Source organism: Colias croceus, chromosome 23 (assembly GCF_905220415.1).
Source record: "Colias croceus chromosome 23, ilColCroc2.1".
Classification (NCBI taxonomy): domain Eukaryota; kingdom Metazoa; phylum Arthropoda; class Insecta; order Lepidoptera; family Pieridae; genus Colias; species Colias croceus.
In genome coordinates, this window is record NC_059559.1 from 1,653,407 (window position 1) to 1,679,000 (window position 25,594).

Consider the following 25,594-nt stretch of genomic DNA (forward strand, 5'->3'; position numbering starts at 1 on the left):
CTATCGAGAAAATATCATGGAATCATGTTTCTAAAACGGTACACGTATTGTGTTACTATTGAACTTTCTTGTCAAGAATTTTCATCACGACAACTTTAATAATATAAAAATTACGAAGGTTTAAAAAGGGCCGTAAATGTTAGAAAAATTAATTCATCACCTTAACCTAACACGCTCGTCGCTTCGCTCCTCGCTACCTATTTAAATATTTACGCCGGCCGCTGCTGCGACTCGCTCGCTTCGCTCGCTCGGCTCGTGCGGTAGTTCAAAAGTTAACCTAAAACGCTCGTCGCTATAGGGATAAGAAAAAGATGGCGCGTACCGGAAAAATGTCACGCGTAACGAAAAAATGTTACACTAAATTTTTTTCCAACCCCGATAAAGAAGTTTCACTTCAAAAAACCGAACTTAAGTCATGTTAAAAGTAAAAATGAGAAAATGAAGACGAGATATCTTCAAAAATATGTACAGTCCACTAGGACTAGACGTTGAATGCCTGGCAAGATTTTTGAAACTTAAACAAATTTTGAATGACTAGTTTTTAACAAAATTCATTTGAATAAAAATAAAGTGAATTTATATTTTTTTGGTTTTTAAGGCATTCAAATGCTTTATAAATATAAATTTATAAAGAATAGAAAAAATTCGATCACGAGGCGGGACTTGAACCCGCATCCTTCGCGCCATTCCGGGGCGGATGCCTAACCAACTCAGCCACTCGTGGTCGTGACCCGCCTGAGCAATCGAATTTATTCTATCCTTTCAGTTTTATGTGTCTTAAGGGACACACCGCGCGCCATCTATTGAGATGATTTAACAACCATCTCAACCAATATGAAGCACTTTTCAGTGAATACAATATTGTAACGATGGAACACGACCTTTTCTTGAATTTATATTTTTTTGGTTTTTAAGGCATTCAAATGCTTTATAAATATAAATTTATAAAGAATAGAAAAAATTCGATCACGAGGCGGGACTTGAACCCGCATCCTTCGCGCCATTCCGGGGCGGATGCCTAACCAACTCAGCCACTCGTGGTCGTGACCCGCCTGAGCAATCGAATTTATTCTATCCTTTCAGTTTTATGTGTCTTAAGGGACACACCGCGCGCCATCTATTGAGATGATTTAACAACCATCTCAACCAATATGAAGCACTTTTCAGTGAATACAATATTGTAACGATGGAACACGACCTTTTCTTGAATTTATATTTTTTTGGTTTTTAAGGCATTCAAATGCTTTATAAATATAAATTTATAAAGAATAGAAAAAATTCGATCACGAGGCGGGACTTGAACCCGCATCCTTCGCGCCATTCCGGGGCGGATGCCTAACCAACTCAGCCACTCGTGGTCGTGACCCGCCTGAGCAATCGAATTTATTCTATCCTTTCAGTTTTATGTGTCTTAAGGGACACACCGCGCGCCATCTATTGAGATGATTTAACAACCATCTCAACCAATATGAAGCACTTTTCAGTGAATACAATATTGTAACGATGGAACACGACCTTTTCTTGAATTTATATTTTTTTGGTTTTTAAGGCATTCAAATGCTTTATAAATATAAATTTATAAAGAATAGAAAAAATTCGATCACGAGGCGGGACTTGAACCCGCATCCTTCGCGCCATTCCGGGGCGGATGCCTAACCAACTCAGCCACTCGTGGTCGTGACCCGCCTGAGCAATCGAATTTATTCTATCCTTTCAGTTTTATGTGTCTTAAGGGACACACCGCGCGCCATCTATTGAGATGATTTAACAACCATCTCAACCAATATGAAGCACTTTTCAGTGAATACAATATTGTAACGATGGAACACGACCTTTTCTTGAATTTATATTTTTTTGGTTTTTAAGGCATTCAAATGCTTTATAAATATAAATTTATAAAGAATAGAAAAAATTCGATCACGAGGCGGGACTTGAACCCGCATCCTTCGCGCCATTCCGGGGCGGATGCCTAACCAACTCAGCCACTCGTGGTCGTGACCCGCCTGAGCAATCGAATTTATTCTATCCTTTCAGTTTTATGTGTCTTAAAGGACACACCGCGCGCCATCTATTGAGATGATTTAACAACCATCTCAACCAATATGAAGCACTTTTCAGTGAATACAATATTGTAACGATGGAACACGACCTTTTCTTGAATTTATATTTTTTTGGTTTTTAAGGCATTCAAATGCTTTATAAATATAAATTTATAAAGAATAGAAAAAATTCGATCACGAGGCGGGACTTGAACCCGCATCCTTCGCGCCATTCCGGGGCGGATGCCTAACCAACTCAGCCACTCGTGGTCGTGACCCGCCTGAGCAATCGAATTTATTCTATCCTTTCAGTTTTATGTGTCTTAAGGGACACACCGCGCGCCATCTATTGAGATGATTTAACAACCATCTCAACCAATATGAAGCACTTTTCAGTGAATACAATATTGTAACGATGGAACACGACCTTTTCTTGAATTTATATTTTTTTGGTTTTTAAGGCATTCAAATGCTTTATAAATATAAATTTATAAAGAATAGAAAAAATTCGATCACGAGGCGGGACTTGAACCCGCATCCTTCGCGCCATTCCGGGGCGGATGCCTAACCAACTCAGCCACTCGTGGTCGTGACCCGCCTGAGCAATCGAATTTATTCTATCCTTTCAGTTTTATGTGTCTTAAGGGACACACCGCGCGCCATCTATTGAGATGATTTAACAACCATCTCAACCAATATGAAGCACTTTTCAGTGAATACAATATTGTAACGATGGAACACGACCTTTTCTTGAATTTATATTTTTTTGGTTTTTAAGGCATTCAAATGCTTTATAAATATAAATTTATAAAGAATAGAAAAAATTCGATCACGAGGCGGGACTTGAACCCGCATCCTTCGCGCCATTCCGGGGCGGATGCCTAACCAACTCAGCCACTCGTGGTCGTGACCCGCCTGAGCAATCGAATTTATTCTATCCTTTCAGTTTTATGTGTCTTAAGGGACACACCGCGCGCCATCTATTGAGATGATTTAACAACCATCTCAACCAATATGAAGCACTTTTCAGTGAATACAATATTGTAACGATGGAACACGACCTTTTCTTGAATTTATATTTTTTTGGTTTTTAAGGCATTCAAATGCTTTATAAATATAAATTTATAAAGAATAGAAAAAATTCGATCACGAGGCGGGACTTGAACCCGCATCCTTCGCGCCATTCCGGGGCGGATGCCTAACCAACTCAGCCACTCGTGGTCGTGACCCGCCTGAGCAATCGAATTTATTCTATCCTTTCAGTTTTATGTGTCTTAAGGGACACACCGCGCGCCATCTATTGAGATGATTTAACAACCATCTCAACCAATATGAAGCACTTTTCAGTGAATACAATATTGTAACGATGGAACACGACCTTTTCTTGAATTTATATTTTTTTGGTTTTTAAGGCATTCAAATGCTTTATAAATATAAATTTATAAAGAATAGAAAAAATTCGATCACGAGGCGGGACTTGAACCCGCATCCTTCGCGCCATTCCGGGGCGGATGCCTAACCAACTCAGCCACTCGTGGTCGTGACCCGCCTGAGCAATCGAATTTATTCTATCCTTTCAGTTTTATGTGTCTTAAGGGACACACCGCGCGCCATCTATTGAGATGATTTAACAACCATCTCAACCAATATGAAGCACTTTTCAGTGAATACAATATTGTAACGATGGAACACGACCTTTTCTTGAATTTATATTTTTTTGGTTTTTAAGGCATTCAAATGCTTTATAAATATAAATTTATAAAGAATAGAAAAAATTCGATCACGAGGCGGGACTTGAACCCGCATCCTTCGCGCCATTCCGGGGCGGATGCCTAACCAACTCAGCCACTCGTGGTCGTGACCCGCCTGAGCAATCGAATTTATTCTATCCTTTCAGTTTTATGTGTCTTAAGGGACACACCGCGCGCCATCTATTGAGATGATTTAACAACCATCTCAACCAATATGAAGCACTTTTCAGTGAATACAATATTGTAACGATGGAACACGACCTTTTCTTGAATTTATATTTTTTTGGTTTTTAAGGCATTCAAATGCTTTATAAATATAAATTTATAAAGAATAGAAAAAATTCGATCACGAGGCGGGACTTGAACCCGCATCCTTCGCGCCATTCCGGGGCGGATGCCTAACCAACTCAGCCACTCGTGGTCGTGACCCGCCTGAGCAATCGAATTTATTCTATCCTTTCAGTTTTATGTGTCTTAAGGGACACACCGCGCGCCATCTATTGAGATGATTTAACAACCATCTCAACCAATATGAAGCACTTTTCAGTGAATACAATATTGTAACGATGGAACACGACCTTTTCTTGAATTTATATTTTTTTGGTTTTTAAGGCATTCAAATGCTTTATAAATATAAATTTATAAAGAATAGAAAAAATTCGATCACGAGGCGGGACTTGAACCCGCATCCTTCGCGCCATTCCGGGGCGGATGCCTAACCAACTCAGCCACTCGTGGTCGTGACCCGCCTGAGCAATCGAATTTATTCTATCCTTTCAGTTTTATGTGTCTTAAGGGACACACCGCGCGCCATCTATTGAGATGATTTAACAACCATCTCAACCAATATGAAGCACTTTTCAGTGAATACAATATTGTAACGATGGAACACGACCTTTTCTTGAATTTATATTTTTTTGGTTTTTAAGGCATTCAAATGCTTTATAAATATAAATTTATAAAGAATAGAAAAAATTCGATCACGAGGCGGGACTTGAACCCGCATCCTTCGCGCCATTCCGGGGCGGATGCCTAACCAACTCAGCCACTCGTGGTCGTGACCCGCCTGAGCAATCGAATTTATTCTATCCTTTCAGTTTTATGTGTCTTAAGGGACACACCGCGCGCCATCTATTGAGATGATTTAACAACCATCTCAACCAATATGAAGCACTTTTCAGTGAATACAATATTGTAACGATGGAACACGACCTTTTCTTGAATTTATATTTTTTTGGTTTTTAAGGCATTCAAATGCTTTATAAATATAAATTTATAAAGAATAGAAAAAATTCGATCACGAGGCGGGACTTGAACCCGCATCCTTCGCGCCATTCCGGGGCGGATGCCTAACCAACTCAGCCACTCGTGGTCGTGACCCGCCTGAGCAATCGAATTTATTCTATCCTTTCAGTTTTATGTGTCTTAAGGGACACACCGCGCGCCATCTATTGAGATGATTTAACAACCATCTCAACCAATATGAAGCACTTTTCAGTGAATACAATATTGTAACGATGGAACACGACCTTTTCTTGAATTTATATTTTTTTGGTTTTTAAGGCATTCAAATGCTTTATAAATATAAATTTATAAAGAATAGAAAAAATTCGATCACGAGGCGGGACTTGAACCCGCATCCTTCGCGCCATTCCGGGGCGGATGCCTAACCAACTCAGCCACTCGTGGTCGTGACCCGCCTGAGCAATCGAATTTATTCTATCCTTTCAGTTTTATGTGTCTTAAGGGACACACCGCGCGCCATCTATTGAGATGATTTAACAACCATCTCAACCAATATGAAGCACTTTTCAGTGAATACAATATTGTAACGATGGAACACGACCTTTTCTTGAATTTATATTTTTTTGGTTTTTAAGGCATTCAAATGCTTTATAAATATAAATTTATAAAGAATAGAAAAAATTCGATCACGAGGCGGGACTTGAACCCGCATCCTTCGCGCCATTCCGGGGCGGATGCCTAACCAACTCAGCCACTCGTGGTCGTGACCCGCCTGAGCAATCGAATTTATTCTATCCTTTCAGTTTTATGTGTCTTAAGGGACACACCGCGCGCCATCTATTGAGATGATTTAACAACCATCTCAACCAATATGAAGCACTTTTCAGTGAATACAATATTGTAACGATGGAACACGACCTTTTCTTGAATTTATATTTTTTTGGTTTTTAAGGCATTCAAATGCTTTATAAATATAAATTTATAAAGAATAGAAAAAATTCGATCACGAGGCGGGACTTGAACCCGCATCCTTCGCGCCATTCCGGGGCGGATGCCTAACCAACTCAGCCACTCGTGGTCGTGACCCGCCTGAGCAATCGAATTTATTCTATCCTTTCAGTTTTATGTGTCTTAAGGGACACACCGCGCGCCATCTATTGAGATGATTTAACAACCATCTCAACCAATATGAAGCACTTTTCAGTGAATACAATATTGTAACGATGGAACACGACCTTTTCTTGAATTTATATTTTTTTGGTTTTTAAGGCATTCAAATGCTTTATAAATATAAATTTATAAAGAATAGAAAAAATTCGATCACGAGGCGGGACTTGAACCCGCATCCTTCGCGCCATTCCGGGGCGGATGCCTAACCAACTCAGCCACTCGTGGTCGTGACCCGCCTGAGCAATCGAATTTATTCTATCCTTTCAGTTTTATGTGTCTTAAGGGACACACCGCGCGCCATCTATTGAGATGATTTAACAACCATCTCAACCAATATGAAGCACTTTTCAGTGAATACAATATTGTAACGATGGAACACGACCTTTTCTTGAATTTATATTTTTTTGGTTTTTAAGGCATTCAAATGCTTTATAAATATAAATTTATAAAGAATAGAAAAAATTCGATCACGAGGCGGGACTTGAACCCGCATCCTTCGCGCCATTCCGGGGCGGATGCCTAACCAACTCAGCCACTCGTGGTCGTGACCCGCCTGAGCAATCGAATTTATTCTATCCTTTCAGTTTTATGTGTCTTAAGGGACACACCGCGCGCCATCTATTGAGATGATTTAACAACCATCTCAACCAATATGAAGCACTTTTCAGTGAATACAATATTGTAACGATGGAACACGACCTTTTCTTGAATTTATATTTTTTTGGTTTTTAAGGCATTCAAATGCTTTATAAATATAAATTTATAAAGAATAGAAAAAATTCGATCACGAGGCGGGACTTGAACCCGCATCCTTCGCGCCATTCCGGGGCGGATGCCTAACCAACTCAGCCACTCGTGGTCGTGACCCGCCTGAGCAATCGAATTTATTCTATCCTTTCAGTTTTATGTGTCTTAAGGGACACACCGCGCGCCATCTATTGAGATGATTTAACAACCATCTCAACCAATATGAAGCACTTTTCAGTGAATACAATATTGTAACGATGGAACACGACCTTTTCTTGAATTTATATTTTTTTGGTTTTTAAGGCATTCAAATGCTTTATAAATATAAATTTATAAAGAATAGAAAAAATTCGATCACGAGGCGGGACTTGAACCCGCATCCTTCGCGCCATTCCGGGGCGGATGCCTAACCAACTCAGCCACTCGTGGTCGTGACCCGCCTGAGCAATCGAATTTATTCTATCCTTTCAGTTTTATGTGTCTTAAGGGACACACCGCGCGCCATCTATTGAGATGATTTAACAACCATCTCAACCAATATGAAGCACTTTTCAGTGAATACAATATTGTAACGATGGAACACGACCTTTTCTTGAATTTATATTTTTTTGGTTTTTAAGGCATTCAAATGCTTTATAAATATAAATTTATAAAGAATAGAAAAAATTCGATCACGAGGCGGGACTTGAACCCGCATCCTTCGCGCCATTCCGGGGCGGATGCCTAACCAACTCAGCCACTCGTGGTCGTGACCCGCCTGAGCAATCGAATTTATTCTATCCTTTCAGTTTTATGTGTCTTAAGGGACACACCGCGCGCCATCTATTGAGATGATTTAACAACCATCTCAACCAATATGAAGCACTTTTCAGTGAATACAATATTGTAACGATGGAACACGACCTTTTCTTGAATTTATATTTTTTTGGTTTTTAAGGCATTCAAATGCTTTATAAATATAAATTTATAAAGAATAGAAAAAATTCGATCACGAGGCGGGACTTGAACCCGCATCCTTCGCGCCATTCCGGGGCGGATGCCTAACCAACTCAGCCACTCGTGGTCGTGACCCGCCTGAGCAATCGAATTTATTCTATCCTTTCAGTTTTATGTGTCTTAAGGGACACACCGCGCGCCATCTAAAGCATTTGAATGCCTTAAAAACCAAAAAAATATAAATTCAAGAAAAGGTCGTGTTCCATCGTTACAATATTGTATTCACTGAAAAGTGCTTCATATTGGTTGAGATGGTTGTTAAATCATCTCAATAGATGGCGCGCGGTGTGTCCCTTAAGACACATAAAACTGAAAGGATAGAATAAATTCGATTGCTCAGGCGGGTCACGACCACGAGTGGCTGAGTTGGTTAGGCATCCGCCCCGGAATGGCGCGAAGGATGCGGGTTCAAGTCCCGCCTCGTGATCGAATTTTTTCTATTCTTTATAAATTTATATTTATAAAGCATTTGAATGCCTTAAAAACCAAAAAAATATAAATTCAAGAAAAGGTCGTGTTCCATCGTTACAATATTGCATTCACTGAAAAGTGCTTCATATTGGTTGAGATGGTTGTTAAATCATCTCAATAGATGGCGCGCGGTGTGTCCCTTAAGACACATAAAACTGAAAGGATAGAATAAATTCGATTGCTCAGGCGGGTCACGACCACGAGTGGCTGAGTTGGTTAGGCATCCGCCCCGGAATGGCGCGAAGGATGCGGGTTCAAGTCCCGCCTCGTGATCGAATTTTTTCTATTCTTTATAAATTTATATTTATAAAGCATTTGAATGCCTTAAAAACCAAAAAAATATAAATTCAAGAAAAGGTCGTGTTCCATCGTTACAATATTGTATTCACTGAAAAGTGCTTCATATTGGTTGAGATGGTTGTTAAATCATCTCAATAGATGGCGCGCGGTGTGTCCCTTAAGACACATAAAACTGAAAGGATAGAATAAATTCGATTGCTCAGGCGGGTCACGACCACGAGTGGCTGAGTTGGTTAGGCATCCGCCCCGGAATGGCGCGAAGGATGCGGGTTCAAGTCCCGCCTCGTGATCGAATTTTTTCTATTCTTTATAAATTTATATTTATAAAGCATTTGAATGCCTTAAAAACCAAAAAAATATAAATTCAAGAAAAGGTCGTGTTCCATCGTTACAATATTGTATTCACTGAAAAGTGCTTCATATTGGTTGAGATGGTTGTTAAATCATCTCAATAGATGGCGCGCGGTGTGTCCCTTAAGACACATAAAACTGAAAGGATAGAATAAATTCGATTGCTCAGGCGGGTCACGACCACGAGTGGCTGAGTTGGTTAGGCATCCGCCCCGGAATGGCGCGAAGGATGCGGGTTCAAGTCCCGCCTCGTGATCGAATTTTTTCTATTCTTTATAAATTTATATTTATAAAGCATTTGAATGCCTTAAAAACCAAAAAAATATAAATTCAAGAAAAGGTCGTGTTCCATCGTTACAATATTGCATTCACTGAAAAGTGCTTCATATTGGTTGAGATGGTTGTTAAATCATCTCAATAGATGGCGCGCGGTGTGTCCCTTAAGACACATAAAACTGAAAGGATAGAATAAATTCGATTGCTCAGGCGGGTCACGACCACGAGTGGCTGAGTTGGTTAGGCATCCGCCCCGGAATGGCGCGAAGGATGCGGGTTCAAGTCCCGCCTCGTGATCGAATTTTTTCTATTCTTTATAAATTTATATTTATAAAGCATTTGAATGCCTTAAAAACCAAAAAAATATAAATTCAAGAAAAGGTCGTGTTCCATCGTTACAATATTGTATTCACTGAAAAGTGCTTCATATTGGTTGAGATGGTTGTTAAATCATCTCAATAGATGGCGCGCGGTGTGTCCCTTAAGACACATAAAACTGAAAGGATAGAATAAATTCGATTGCTCAGGCGGGTCACGACCACGAGTGGCTGAGTTGGTTAGGCATCCGCCCCGGAATGGCGCGAAGGATGCGGGTTCAAGTCCCGCCTCGTGATCGAATTTTTTCTATTCTTTATAAATTTATATTTATAAAGCATTTGAATGCCTTAAAAACCAAAAAAATATAAATTCAAGAAAAGGTCGTGTTCCATCGTTACAATATTGTATTCACTGAAAAGTGCTTCATATTGGTTGAGATGGTTGTTAAATCATCTCAATAGATGGCGCGCGGTGTGTCCCTTAAGACACATAAAACTGAAAGGATAGAATAAATTCGATTGCTCAGGCGGGTCACGACCACGAGTGGCTGAGTTGGTTAGGCATCCGCCCCGGAATGGCGCGAAGGATGCGGGTTCAAGTCCCGCCTCGTGATCGAATTTTTTCTATTCTTTATAAATTTATATTTATAAAGCATTTGAATGCCTTAAAAACCAAAAAAATATAAATTCAAGAAAAGGTCGTGTTCCATCGTTACAATATTGTATTCACTGAAAAGTGCTTCATATTGGTTGAGATGGTTGTTAAATCATCTCAATAGATGGCGCGCGGTGTGTCCCTTAAGACACATAAAACTGAAAGGATAGAATAAATTCGATTGCTCAGGCGGGTCACGACCACGAGTGGCTGAGTTGGTTAGGCATCCGCCCCGGAATGGCGCGAAGGATGCGGGTTCAAGTCCCGCCTCGTGATCGAATTTTTTCTATTCTTTATAAATTTATATTTATAAAGCATTTGAATGCCTTAAAAACCAAAAAAATATAAATTCAAGAAAAGGTCGTGTTCCATCGTTACAATATTGTATTCACTGAAAAGTGCTTCATATTGGTTGAGATGGTTGTTAAATCATCTCAATAGATGGCGCGCGGTGTGTCCCTTAAGACACATAAAACTGAAAGGATAGAATAAATTCGATTGCTCAGGCGGGTCACGACCACGAGTGGCTGAGTTGGTTAGGCATCCGCCCCGGAATGGCGCGAAGGATGCGGGTTCAAGTCCCGCCTCGTGATCGAATTTTTTCTATTCTTTATAAATTTATATTTATAAAGCATTTGAATGCCTTAAAAACCAAAAAAATATAAATTCAAGAAAAGGTCGTGTTCCATCGTTACAATATTGTATTCACTGAAAAGTGCTTCATATTGGTTGAGATGGTTGTTAAATCATCTCAATAGATGGCGCGCGGTGTGTCCCTTAAGACACATAAAACTGAAAGGATAGAATAAATTCGATTGCTCAGGCGGGTCACGACCACGAGTGGCTGAGTTGGTTAGGCATCCGCCCCGGAATGGCGCGAAGGATGCGGGTTCAAGTCCCGCCTCGTGATCGAATTTTTTCTATTCTTTATAAATTTATAAAAATAAAGTGTAAAATTAGAGAGTAAAGTTAGATAAAAAAGGAACACCCTTTTGCATATTTCATTTTTTTTTTAATAAAAATCAATAACAAACCTTATCCTCCTTGCTGAGGTCGTCAGCTAGACTGTATCTGTGGTCCTTCTTCAGTTGCTTCTTCGCCTCGCGCCACGTCAGGTCCGGATTCCTGACGAGGTCCGCTTGTAGGGCGTTGAAGTGCTGCAAACCATTATAAATTATCTAACTATAACACTACGTTGTATAAAATAATTAATATAAGATAAACTCATGAAACTATTGTATTGTCACTGTTCCTTGATACGTGTACAAAGTTTGAATTGAAATAGAATTAAAACTTTTGTCGCTTAAGAACCACAGGACAGTTTTATAGCATCATTACAATGTAAAATTTAATTATAAAATACACATGATTTTAAGTAGCAACTACAGACTTTCTTGCCAGTTATTTTCGTTAAAAACTGGTTTCCTCACCAATCGTCATTATGTTATGACGATTCCCAAATGCATCTAGACGAAATCAAATGGAATAAAGAAATGTTTGTCCCTTACTCCCCACCCTTCGTAGCTAGCTCCTTCGTCACCTACCCCCTCCTTCTCCTCTCCCTTCCCCTTCCCCCTTCTCACCTGCATCGCCTCGTCCCGCTTGTGGAACTCCCTCTCCTTGTCGCGGTCCCGCAGGCTGGTGGCGAGCGCCTTCTGCACCTGCTTCTCTCTCTCCTTGATTGACGCCTGCGCGCGCAGCTCCCTCTCCTTCTCTCTCTCCTTCTCCTCGTCGTCTTCCTTCGCCGGCTCCTCCTCGCCCGGCTCGCCCTCCGTCTTTGGTTGCTCCTCCTGCTTTTTTAGCATTCGATGAATATAATTTTGAAGTGAAACTTCTTGAGGCGCGTTTAGAGTAAAATTTCAAGGCCGCGTCATGGCAATACCGTCACGTCATGGAGTAATGGGATTTTGGGAATGTTGCCAAAGAAGTTTCACTTCTGTGCACACTCGCTCTTTTTTTATAACAGCTTGGCATCTGAAATCTGAGAACCATTTTTAAATATTATGGTTCTTATACAGAATTTTGCATCTGAAATTCTGTGTCAAATATTCTCAAATATTCTGAGAATGTGCCAATCACTATTGTATGCACATTGCACACGTTTCCTCTTGAAATATCATAGAGTTCACGTTTAACGTTCACGTTCACGTTAACGTTCACGTTTAACGTTATTATTTCAATAAGCAAAAATAAAAATAAAAATTGCAAGATTTGAAAAAGGGGTGATATCAAGTTGTAAGTTGTAAAATAAGATTTATGGTAAAATGGGACTCTAAAATCATAAATCAGACAGAATATGATCTTGCACTTTTGGAACAAACAACAAATCTTTAAAGTTATCAATTTGATATAGAACAGAGGCCGTATTACGTACCTCTTATTTCAAGACAGTTTACGCCGTGAATTAAAATGACTGGCAAAATCATATTATGATCGCAAAAACCAGTCATGGTTAACAAATAAATCTACCTATACAATAATCTATAGGTACTAATATTATAAAGCTGAAGAGTTTGTTTGTTTGAACGAGCTAATCTCAGGAACTACTGGTCCGATTCGATAAATTCTTTCGGTGTTAGATAGCCCATTTATCGAGGTAGGCTATAGGCTATATATCATAATCTTAAGACCAACAGGAGCGGAGCAATGTGGGTGAAACCGCGGGGCACAGCTTGTATATTATATGAATTTGCCAGTAATTTCAATTCACGGCGTAAACTGTCTGGAAATAAGAGGTCATGATACGGCCCCAGTAGTCTGTTAACTACGTCGGGAAAACTATGTATTATTTATCAAGATTTTAGTCTACTGATGGCAACATTTAATTATGAATGATAAACATTAAATTCCACACTAATGTGTTCATTGCTCAAAATTTACTTGACTTTTTGGAAATGCTTTAATAATATTTTATAACCCTAGAAAATTAAGCCAAAAATGGGCTATTAGCGGAAATAATTCATGTAGTTTTTAAAATCGCTAGTTATTCCTTGATATATCCAGTTGATCATATCGAAAGTCCTCATGCGCGGGGGGTGAGCTCAGGGTGTAGGGGGCGACCAGAGGACCCATCTTTTAAATTTTTAGTCTAAAACCTGCAGAAATAGCATTCGGTACAGTTACTTTTACGAAAATTTTCTACATAACATTTCATTAAACGATTTATTTCTGCTAATTTTAGTAATTTTCTTGGACTATTAAAATCACCCATTTCTTCCCAAGGTTAATACATTTACTAAAGAAAGTTTTAACTGTTTCATTATGGAGTAAAATAACAAAACATACAATCATATCATTTATTTTCACAATTATTACAAATACAACACTATTATAAGTGGACAGATACTGTGAAAGTGATTATGTAAAATAGATCTTGTTGTGTATAAAATAAAGTTTAAAATACAATTTTGTAGGATCACTATAAGTATATAACATAGTCGCTTATCTGACCCTATGTATGCTATCTTTAAAACTATGCAACGGTTTTGATGCAGTTTTTTTAATAGATAGACCGATTCTCGGGAAAGGTTTTAGTATATAATTTATTAGGTTTTAGACAAAGCTGGCGAAGCCGCGAGTTAGTGCTAAATAAAAATATGTATATCTTTGTGACTTAGCATGTTCTGAATATGTGTACTCATAAAAAAAGTCTTATCAAATAAAAACAATATAAATCTTCGAGTTAGGGTCAACTCACACCAAAAGAGCGGCGAAGCGCAGCGCAGCGCGGCGAAGCGCGGTGTAGCGGAGACCCGCGACTTCTCGAGCATTCCAGCGACTTCTCGAGCAGTCGCGCGGCTCCGTTAATGGAATTCCACGGAATTCCAGCGGCGCCGCGGGCATCCGCGCGACTCGTTCGAGTTTCTCATGCGATAATAAGTATTATAGTAATGAAAATAAAGTTAACCTTTTGAACGCCAATGACATCTATAGATGTCATGCGCAATCGTGCCCTGTGCGCCAACGACACCTATACATGCCAAGAAACAGATCATAGATAAATACAAAATAAACATATTAAACCTTTACTTTTACGTGTTTTATTTATACAGTTTATGAACTGAATCCCCAGTTATTACATAATTGTACACAGTAAACAAAATTGCCAAGTAGTTATTCAAATATTTGATGACAAAAAATAACTTAATTATTGGCTAAAAAAGCATGTTCTCTCGCGCCAATGACATGTATACGTGCCTACTAGTGATGTAGTGTAATATTCAAGTAACTTCATTAAAATTTCAGCGAAATTACTCTAATTCGCTTAATTTTTGTAATAACTACAAAAAAAATATATAAGCTTAGTCACTGAGAAAAAAGGTAAATACTACATTCTTTGGTATAATACCATATTGTCTATATTGTGGATATTGTTGATTTGAATATTTTCCTTTTCGCCAATCATGCGCATCCCTAGCACAGTATCGATATGCAATCCCTTCTGCGCCATTGACATGAATAGATGTCGGACTGGTGACGTCGTAAGCGCGTGCCGTGTTGTTAAGTGCGGAAAGTTGTAAAAATATTTTATCGAGTAGGTATCTACCAATATTATAATCAAATAAGTACAAGGCTATTAATGAGCATAATAATTATATAGGTAGGTAGGTAAATACAAGGCTGTTAATGAACATAATGATTATATACAATTGTTGATTTTTTATTATTTTTTATTTTATCGTCACAAACACAATGTATGCGTTCTAGCATAATATTTATTGTCCATGTAATGATAAAAATTCGCTTAGGTCCAAAATGTATAAATATCTCTAAAAATCTGTAGGTACTATTTAGCAGTTTTCAAAATTTATTACCTAATAAGTCTAATCAGTGCCTTTATTAGAATATTCTTATGATACAAATTGTCGCTATGTCATATCAAAATATGGTAATTGACCTAAATAGGTACCTACATATAATTAGTATTTGTAATAACTCAAGTATTAAACTAAATGATTGGAAAATAAATATGTAGTTTTAATGCAATTCCCTTTATTTAAAGGTAATAGTTGTTTTGATATTTACAAATAAACACTCCACAATAATACCTATAGTTTATATAAACTTAATAAATAAACTCGATAAGTTATAATAATATACAGCTACACATCCCTAATCAGAAGCGAGAGATTATAAAAAAAAGGATGGTTGCCCGCGCCATTGGCATGTATACATGCCAATGGGGCGTAACTGATAGAGAATAGTGCTGTAACTTGCTGCAATTTTATATGTATTTTTGTATCTCAAAAGGTTGATTTTTTTTGTTGATAGTTGCTATAAATGTGGTCTTAAGTTTTTACAGTAGGAGATGAGGTTAAATAAATATTATTTTTGTGTTATAAGCTGTTTATTCAAATATTCAGACGTGAATTATTATGTTTATCGATAACATTTTGGACTCCCTACTATTTTCAAGGTTATCTCATTGAATTTGTGGCTTGGCGTGGAGGGCACGGCGATGCGTTTTTGCTCTGGCGGTCAAAAGGTTAAAATTCATATGGCACTGAAACTGCGCTCCGCTTCGCCGCTCTTTTGGTGTGAGTTGATCCTAAAGCGTATCAAAGTATGTCATCCCATTGCTATATGTTATATAATTTTATTTATATACCACAGGTGAAGCCGGATGCGGCGCTAGTATTGCATATTTTATTAATTTGATCAATCATAATGTACTGCATTAGGTAGTTATATTATTAAAAAAATGTACACTGCAAATCAATTTTATAGCTACCTACTTAATTACAAAAAAATCATTTATGTTGTCATATTAAAATTTCCAATTTTGAGATTGGAAGATAACAGTAGAAATTGTGAACCTGCTACCTTAAAATACATAGTTTCGTACTGGAATACGACTATATTGCATCTCGCTTTAACGATGATTATTTGCAAGTGTCAGAAAGAGACAACTAGCTTTACATCAAACATAATCAACTTCACAGTATCCGTCCTTTATTTACAAAGAAATTTACCGATATATGTGTTACTTAAATCTAAAAAGGTTAGATATTAGATATATAGCACATTTTGTTTTACAAACATATTTCTACAGTTTTTGGCTTAATTTTGTATTTATATTAATTTGCACTTCAAGGGGCCTCAAATATAATATTTTCCAACAATTCAATTATTCCAATGTACAAGACTTAATAGAGCATGTTGAAACAGTCTATCTCGCTCTAGCATAGTAAGATTTGGATATGTTAGAAAGAAACAACACACATTTTTCCTTTATTTAAACAACAATACCAAATATATCGATCTCTTTCTAGCACAGTGAGATGTGTATGCATGAATGAAACAGAAATACGAGTACGATTCATTCACGCTTCAAGAAAAAACACTAAACTACGCATTGAGATAATATTAATATGGAGCAGACACCACGAACAAAATCTGTGCGCCAAGCGCGGCGGCGCGGCGCGCGCGAATGACGGCTAGACAGTCATAGATTATGCGATGTCACTGACTCACCGCTATAGAGGCGACACTTTGTTTCATTCTGTCTATTTTATTGGGTGCCACTCCTTACATGCACGTTGACTTGAAATTTTCTTTGTAACTTAATATTTATTTTAGGTATAAACTGACTTTACTACGCGGGGCTAACAATATCTGGCATATAATATAGGATGATGTAAATAGTGACGTCATATGGAATAATTTAATTTTTTCGTGTTTTAGGTTCAGTCAGGGCTATGGGAAGTTTTATTCCTTACAAATTGAGCCTTTTTTAGAAAAAAAAAATAATTTTTCCCTTTCTTCACGGCCCAGACATGGAAACCTTGAATAGAAAAAATATTAATTACTTATCTCTGAACTAGCGGTCCGCCCCGGCTTCGCCCGTGGCACAATATTTCGCAATAAAAAGTAGCCTATGTTCTTTCTCAGGGTCTTAAGATTGTCTGTGCCAAAGGAGAATGCCCATGAAAGTATGGACCACAGTACAGTGTTGCGTCAATGCCAGAGTGGTTTTGGAGGGTTCTTCGATATTCCAAAGATTTTTACCAATTGATTTTTGTGTGATAAAAACAGGGGTTTTCAAGATATTGAGAAAAATGGGAAATAACCTCAAAACTTAAATAACCCCTATTTAGTTAGGTTTATGTGTGATTTAGGTAACATTTTATCGTCCAAAGGTTATTTTTCGATTTACATATATAATCTATGCGTAGAGCTTATGCTTTCAGACAAAGTCTATCTGTTCATCGGCTAGTGTAGGTAGGCACCAGAAATCTTCCGGGACGGATTTCAAGAAAACCTAAATATATACTTAAAAAATGCCAATTGAGTTTTTATTCGGTTTACATGTTGTTGTTGTTGTTGTTTGAATCATTTTTTCACTACATATTCGAAGAAAGAAACAAATAAGAAATAACTGGTTACCTACCAAGCTATGTCATAATAATATTTTTTTTTATATATATACATATTTATATTATTTTACTTCACTATCTTTGTTAAAACAACCTATAGTGTATAAACAATACCCTATAGAGTGATTTTATGTTAATTGATTTTTTTTGTAATTCAATGAAAACAATAATCGATATTAATACATTTAGCTATTTACCATAGTAAATGTAAAAAGTTACCGCTTGGTTACCGTGGTAACCGGTAATGGACACTAAATGTTATAATAACGGATCTAAACAATTACATGTCTTATTAGATTTTACAAAACATTCCCTGTTCAAAATATATTTTCCGATGGTAAGAAGGCCTCTAAATTGCCGAGATTTTTTTTAATAGTATTGTTGTCTTGATGCATGAGAAAAACCAGTACCAAAAATGGGCATTCTCCTTTCATCAAAATCGGTCCAGTAGTTTATGAGCCAATTACAAGCAAACAAACAAACAAAGTTTTCCTCTTTATAATATTAGTGCAGATAAATAAATAATAATTCAATTATACGTTCAAGTCAGTAGCTTATACAATATCAATTAAAAACTTGATTAAAATCAATTAACAAAAAAAAATTGGTGATTGAGTAATTGATTTTCATATTTCATGATTTCACCTTTTTTCAATTAACAACCAGTCTATGCTTTTCTAAATATGTAAAATTATTATTTTATACTATAAAAATATACGCCAGCAAATATTACTAACAACACTTATTTCATGCCCAATGTCATATCTTAAATTTTTAATCTATGACAAAATGTCGCCCGCCAAAAATTTTGCTCTAACTAAGTTTTAAAAATTATTATCTAGTTACTTACTGATGAAAAGTTATTCCTTTGCACTTTTCCGTATTCTTTGTATTATTTGTGCAATATCGTAACACACACGTAGGCATATTTGATGCGTTTCACTTTAAAACAAATAAAAAATGAGCGTGACGTTCGCGCCAAAGAGCGAGCAAGCGACTGAGTGCAGTTACGCCACATGACGTATGTTGAGTGGAACATAAGTGATGTAGGCGGTATCGACTCCATATTAATATTATCTCAATGAAACTACGGCTTATGTTTTATCTCTCTCTAGCACACTGAAATGTGAATATGTAAGAAAGAAACAGTACTATCCACATGTCTTATTATTATTAAAGTGAAACTTTTATTACATCGTCTCAAACTTTCTGGTCTGTGTAGCGCATGTCGCGTGACGGTCGGCGGTGACCGTCACGCGACATGCACTACACAAAGCAGTGTTCGGAACCGTTCGAACAGTTTCACTTTTACCGTGGTTTCATAAAACCACACAACATTTTTACTGTTTTCACAACAATCATATTAAAATTACGTCTATATTTCGTCTCTTTCTAGCACAGTGCGATAATTGAGAAAGATATACAACCTTTCTTGTTTTTCTTAATTAGAACGAATTATATTAATTTTAATTAATACATTAAGCTCTTTTTTAGTTTAAAGTTAATTAATAAACATACACCTATCTTAATATAAAAACAAACAATCAAATTGTGCTTTGCCGTTTTTAATAGCGACATAAAAGTAAAAAAGTGGTTATAATATTTTTTAATTATAAGAATAATTAAAATACTATGCGATCATTAAGATTTGCAAATCATTAATAAATGATAATGAATAAAAAATCAAATAAAAAAGAAACATATTTTAATTAAAAACCAAACAAATTCTAAATATATTACATATACGATATATTATAGTGGCATAGTTGTATCTTAAACCTAATGTAAATGAGTAAAGGTTGTCAAAAGAAAAAAATAATTATACAAATTTTATTTTACCTTACATGCCACACTTCAAAATATTTTCCGTAAAAAAATGTTTTTATATTCATATTATATTACAAGGCCATAAATAGTACGAAAATTAAAAATACTCAAACAATAGAGAAAATTTACTTTTTTTTTCGTATACAGGCTTACTTGAAAAACACCAGCAGCCTCGTAGGACAAGATAGCTAACATCATAAGTAATAACATTTGTTCTACGACTTTTGGCATAACGCAATAAATTATTTTTAAATGATTTTTTAAACTTTTATTGTACTCTCCTAACATTTGTAAGTCTATGTTTCAAACTCAAACTCAAACATTTATTTATTCAATTAGACTTCTTCGAGAAGCACTTTTGAAACGTCACACGTCACACAAGCACTTTTGTTCTATTCATTATCGGATGGTCGACGCGGCACCACCTTCCCCCTGTCGTTCGCTTCTTGTTTACGTAATTTTTGGGATGCGCGTAGAGTTTATAATATTCAAACGGAAAATTAAATGAATATTTATTTTTGTATGAAAATAAAATCTAACAAATTATCAAAAGTCTTAGAACAATTAATGTTGTTGCTTATGATGTTAGCTATCTTGTGCTGCGAGGTTGCCGGTGTTTTACAAGTAACCCTGTATAAAGAAAACCTAACCCACCTAAGTGTGACTTTAAATTCATAAGTTAATACACATTAAACGTAGCGTAACTCTAGATTGATATATTTTGAAGAAAAAAAAAATGACATTCGTTTTAAAAAATAACGATAGGAATACAAAAATAAATATATAAACATTAAATAAAAAACAATAACTATTGCCTCAAGTCAATAATTAAAAAAGAAACCAAATTTTTTTATTTAAAAAATTCAGTTTTGTTTTGAAATAGTCAATATAAAATTACCTAGTCTATTAAACAACATCCTATATAGTCACGCACACAAGCAAGCGCGAGAATCGTAAGGGTATTCTTATATACTACATAGTATAAAGCAAAGTCGCTTTCTCTGTCCCTATATCCCTTTGTATGTTTAAATCTTCAAAACTACGCAACGGATTTTGATGGGGTTTTTTTAATAGATAGAGTGATTCAAGAGGAAGGTTTTAGTATATAATTTACTAGCTGCTCCGCGCGATTTCACCCGCGTGACTTCGCTACTGTTGGTCTTAGCGTAATGATATGTAGCCTATAGCCTTCCTCGATAAATTGGTTATCTAACACCGAAATAATTTTCAAATCGGACCAGTAGTTCCTGACATTAGCGCGTTCAAACAAACAAACAAACTCTTCAGCTTTATAATATTAGTATAGATTTAGATTGTGATAATACCCTTACGATTCTCGTTAACACGCTTGCTTGTGTGCGTGAGCCATTACGAACGTATTGTATGAAGTTTCCCTACTGCTTGTATCTGTGTATAGTGATATTTGAAAAAAAAAACACAAAAAACCTTGTAATGCGAATAACAGCACGAACCTGTGATTCGCACAAATAAACACTTGTTAAACGGTTTCAAATTGTTATGTCAAAACGTTTGACGTAATTATGTCAAAGTTCGACATGTCAAGTAGATTTGACATTTAATTCATCAAACAGAATCTGTGTAAAAGTCAACAAAGAAAGAATATGGATGAAAAAATGCGTTTATACAAAGCTCTACTCTATGAAAAATAGTTTTTACTTTTTAGTGTGAACAGTTAACACTAAATTTTAACACTAAACATTACACATAACTTAGTATATATCTTAAAAAACTACATTATAATTACACACTCCTATATAATACATATATAATTTACATATTGGTCACTTACAACCAAAGTGGAAGATACTTTAGAAGTACACACTATGACATGAGTAGACAAATAGTACAGAGACGAAGCTTCTTAAGGGCGTACAAAATTCTTTACTAGTTTTATTATACGTCTTAACGTTATTACACATTAAATACAATTTATTTACTTAGTTATAATACTTTTGATGGTTGAATTATGATATATTTTTGAAGTGAAACTTCTTAAGGCGCGTCGAGAGTAAAATTTCAAAGTCGCGTCATGGTAATACCGTCACGTCATTGAGTAAGGCATAAATTATGTTATCTTTGAATCTTGCCAAAGAAGTTTCACTTCTGACACGTGTGCTGGGCACACACGCTATTTTTTATAGAAGTCACTTAAACGAGATGGCCACTACAGGCCTCCAACATCGACCGATGTTTATTGAAACACCCTATAGTTGTGGAACCGGTTCGCGCAGTTTTAGGAAACTTTGTCTCTGTACTATTTCTATACTCATGTAGTAATATTAAATATTATCAATACTATAATAGTTATAGTACTTGCGATTAATTACACTTTCGTTTTTACAGTACACTTGTGGTCATTTTGTAAGTCCGGGTAGAAATCATGTCGTCTCTCTCGCACATGTAATAATGTCCGTTTGATAGAAAGAGAGCGCACTATATTCACAGATTAAGTTGTCAATTGCCTTAAATAGAAACTACGTTATAAGGCGGTTCGTTATATTACATAATGTGTCATAAAATAATCGAATGACATTTCTTTTAATTCAATCATTTATTGGATCGGTTTATATTTGAGTTACTGGTAATATTGTCTGTATACACTCTTTCAAAGATTTAAATTGGTAGATGCGTGTCACTTTCAGTTCTTGCTCAATCGAAAATTATTTATATGGTTAAAAAATTATTATACATCAATAGTAAATAACCGAAAAATCAGTATACAGCCTACCACGATGTCTTAAAGCAGTATTACATCCAGTGTGGAAACACGACAGCGACTTCGCGCGAATTAGGCTGGAAATAACATAGTAATGTCCTTGATATATAAAACTTTTGACCATTAAAATAAGTGCTTTAACACCACAAATCTTACTAAGAACATGTTGTAGTACATAACCTCTTGTCTTCTTACAAAAACGAGCGTTAAGTGCAAGCAAATTATGAACACCCTGCAATAACGACCTTCATTTTTCTGACAAACGAGTAGTAAAAATTCTGCACACTCTGTACTATACCGATTTCTATCTACCAAAAAAGGGCGTAGTAGTACACAAGTTATGACCTATTTATACCGTCCTATTTTTGGAAAAAGAGCGCTCAAACTTTTCTATTCAATCCACGCATCACCAATCTAAACCCCCACAATGATCAATACGAGAATCACTCCACACTAAGTCACTATCTATACACTTCACAACTATTTAATAGTTCCTCCATCGCCTGTACGTCGCCCGCCTGCAGAACACCTTCAGCAAACACTATTCTTTCTCCGACTTCCGTTTCCGCTTCTCAGTCTTTTCCGTTTTCTTCTTGCCTTTCACTTCCGGTTCCGGCGACTTGAAGTCCTGTTTCCGTTTCTTCAGGGGTGAAGCGAGTGGAGATTTCAGGGGGGACTTCTTATCTGGTGTGGGGGCTTCTTTTTTCGAGGATCGCAACTGTTTCGGGGAGACGGGGTTGTCAGACGACTCCTCGCTCCTGTCAGACGGTTTCGACTTGGTGTCGGACTTGGAGTCAGACTTCGAGTCGTCTTCGCCGGGTATGCCGAGTATCTCCGCCCACTGGTCTGGAGGCGGCGTCGGTTGTTTCTTCTCGTCCTCAGTCGGCTCCTGTTTCTGCGGGACAAAAGGAGCGTTTTTGGTTGAGACACACGGACGGGAGACGAACAAAATACCAGACGCGTTAGCGAACCTGCATCGGACACGTGGCGCACCTAAGACGAACGTTAATTTTGCATATTGTCAATTACGCACAACATTCGCATTGCAGTGTTTAAGAAGCTAGCGGTCGAATCATTGGGAACGTAACACATTCATGTTAGTACGCAAGGCTGCGGTCACATCGAGCGTTACCGTGACGTTTAAAAGGCGTATTAACTCCAGTTTAGAACAGAAACAGCGCTAGGCAGCTCGTCTGGGACCATCACTTTACCATACTGGAATTATTACTGCTTTATGACGTCACGGTAACCCGTGGTCGTGTATATGTTAACGTATAGATGTGGCCGAGCCTTTGGCGCCTGTCATAGTCTGCGGGTGTCCGATGTAGGCTCGCTGTTGTGATCCGACTACACGCCCCCCGTGCGTAAAGTTTGCACAAACTAACGTCGTAACGTCAAGCGAAAAATGGTCGATAGGTATAGAATGGACTGATTGTGTGAAATGACGCTATACCGTCTTATTACAAAAAGTTAAATAAACCTAGTTTAATCCCAAATTATAAAGCCATGGTTAAACTTTTCTTTATCTATGGTTTAACGCTAAAAATGTTCTGTAATAAGACTTTTACTTAGACGATGGTTTTAATACGTTTTAGACCCGGTTTGTAATAAGACGGATAAAGTTCTATTATAGCTAGATTCAAAACACTATCCCATACAAAATTTTTTGACGCTCAGTCCATTCTACACGAAAACTGCATATAAATGTACGCAAGCAAGTTTGTGCAAGCCCACCGAGCGTGTATACGGAACGTTTATCTCACCGTCGCTCCTTTAGTCCCTCATTCTGTAAACTGTAAAACCGTGACTTTTTTTTAGTCTGTAGTAGCTATTTTTTCCTTTCTATTCACACTTGTTTTTTTTTTCACTTCGCGCGGGTCACTGACCCCCCGCAGATTATGACAGTCGGTGGCTGCTCACGCACACGCACACACACACAAACACACGCGCAAAGTAAGGTAAATTGTATTTTATTTGAACAAACGCGGCGTAATAAATAATTCGTGTCCGTGGCAGATTTGCTTAACGGTGTTAAAGATAATTTAATAAACCAATAAGTTAAATCGTATAAAAAGGTTATAATCTTAGAGTCAAAATGAGTAATTTATATAGAGCCATCTCTTTCCTTCACACATATTATTAGCCTATCAGAGCGAGAAGGATATTTCGCAGTAGCTTTCATTCTCATAGTACTGAAAGACTGTGCTACAAAAAGAGATGCAATATATATTATTTTTTATTATCAGATGAATTTTATTTGGTCTTTGATATATCATCATCATCATCTTTGATACCACTCAATGTTATTTTACATAAAAATATCGCAAATAGTATAAATGACAGTCTTTCAATCCAGCCGTTACCATCCATACTAATATTATAAATGCGAAAGTAACTCTGTCTGTCTGTCTGTTACTCAATCACGCCTAAACTACTGAACCATTTTGCATGAAATTTGGTATGGAGATATTTATACCCGAGAACGGACATAGACTACGTTTTATTGCGAAATATGTACCACGGGCGAAGCCGGGGCGGATCGCTAGTTTTTAATAGATGTCAAAAATCACGTAGAATATTTTGATTTGTAACTGTTGTAGTGTCATTAAACAAACAGACAATACACAGATAGTAAAGTGAACATTAACCTGAGATAAATTTTAGAGAAAGAACAAGAGAAAATTGTGAACAATCTGAATATAATCCCTCAGTTCCGTGATATCATCATCCTTAGGATGATTATGATTGTTCGTTGAAAGAAATGTAATCCCAAAAGTAATGTGGCACTGGCCTAAAAGTCTTTTAGATTTTCCCTACATTGAATGTCTCGAACAAATTCACGCATAAGTGCTGATTTGCACAGGGTCAGTAGACAAGTCAGTCGCGGCGCCGAAATTGGCGCTGTTAACTGTTTACATTGACTTCAAGCCTCTGTACTGACTTCAAATCTGTTTACACAGGGTTTTTTTTGGGTCAGCACTGATTTGCCTTGAATTTGTAGTCAGTTACTGACCCTGTGTAAATCAGCACTAATATATAAAGGTATGAGCTAAGAGTTATACATATAATATAGAGCTATTAGTCGTTTCTTTCATACATTTTCTATGCACACTAGAGTCAAATTAGTTTTTAATTATAGGCTTTATTCATTTCATATTTTTATGGTAGTCAAAATAAAAATGCACGAATAAAGCATGTTGTACGAATGCATGTTTTGAAATAAATAATAATTAAAATTAAAATGTATAGTTTCATTAAAGAGATGAATCTTCTATGGCGGCCAAAGCTGACACTGACATGGTAGGGTCAGCAAAAAAGAAAATAAAAATAACGTAA

The 25,594-nt window shown here is 36.8% G+C and overlaps 1 protein-coding gene across 5 annotated transcripts in view; it reads right to left on the bottom strand.

Annotated features, from left to right (window-relative positions):
- The window catches only part of LOC123702285 (transcription elongation regulator 1-like), a 61,752-nt gene that overhangs the window by 15,603 nt on the left and 20,555 nt on the right, over window positions 1-25,594 (bottom strand). For 4 of the 5 annotated variants that reach the window (XM_045649993.1, XM_045649997.1, XM_045649996.1 and 1 more), the window contains 2 exons: window positions 11,902-12,111; window positions 11,353-11,475 (listed from right to left, as the gene is read on the bottom strand). In XM_045649993.1, coding sequence (XP_045505949.1) covers window positions 11,353-11,475; window positions 11,902-12,111 — 333 coding nt within the window. The remainder of the gene's footprint in view (window positions 1-11,352; window positions 11,476-11,901; window positions 12,112-25,594) is intronic. The other variant, XM_045649994.1, reaches the window with a different exon arrangement.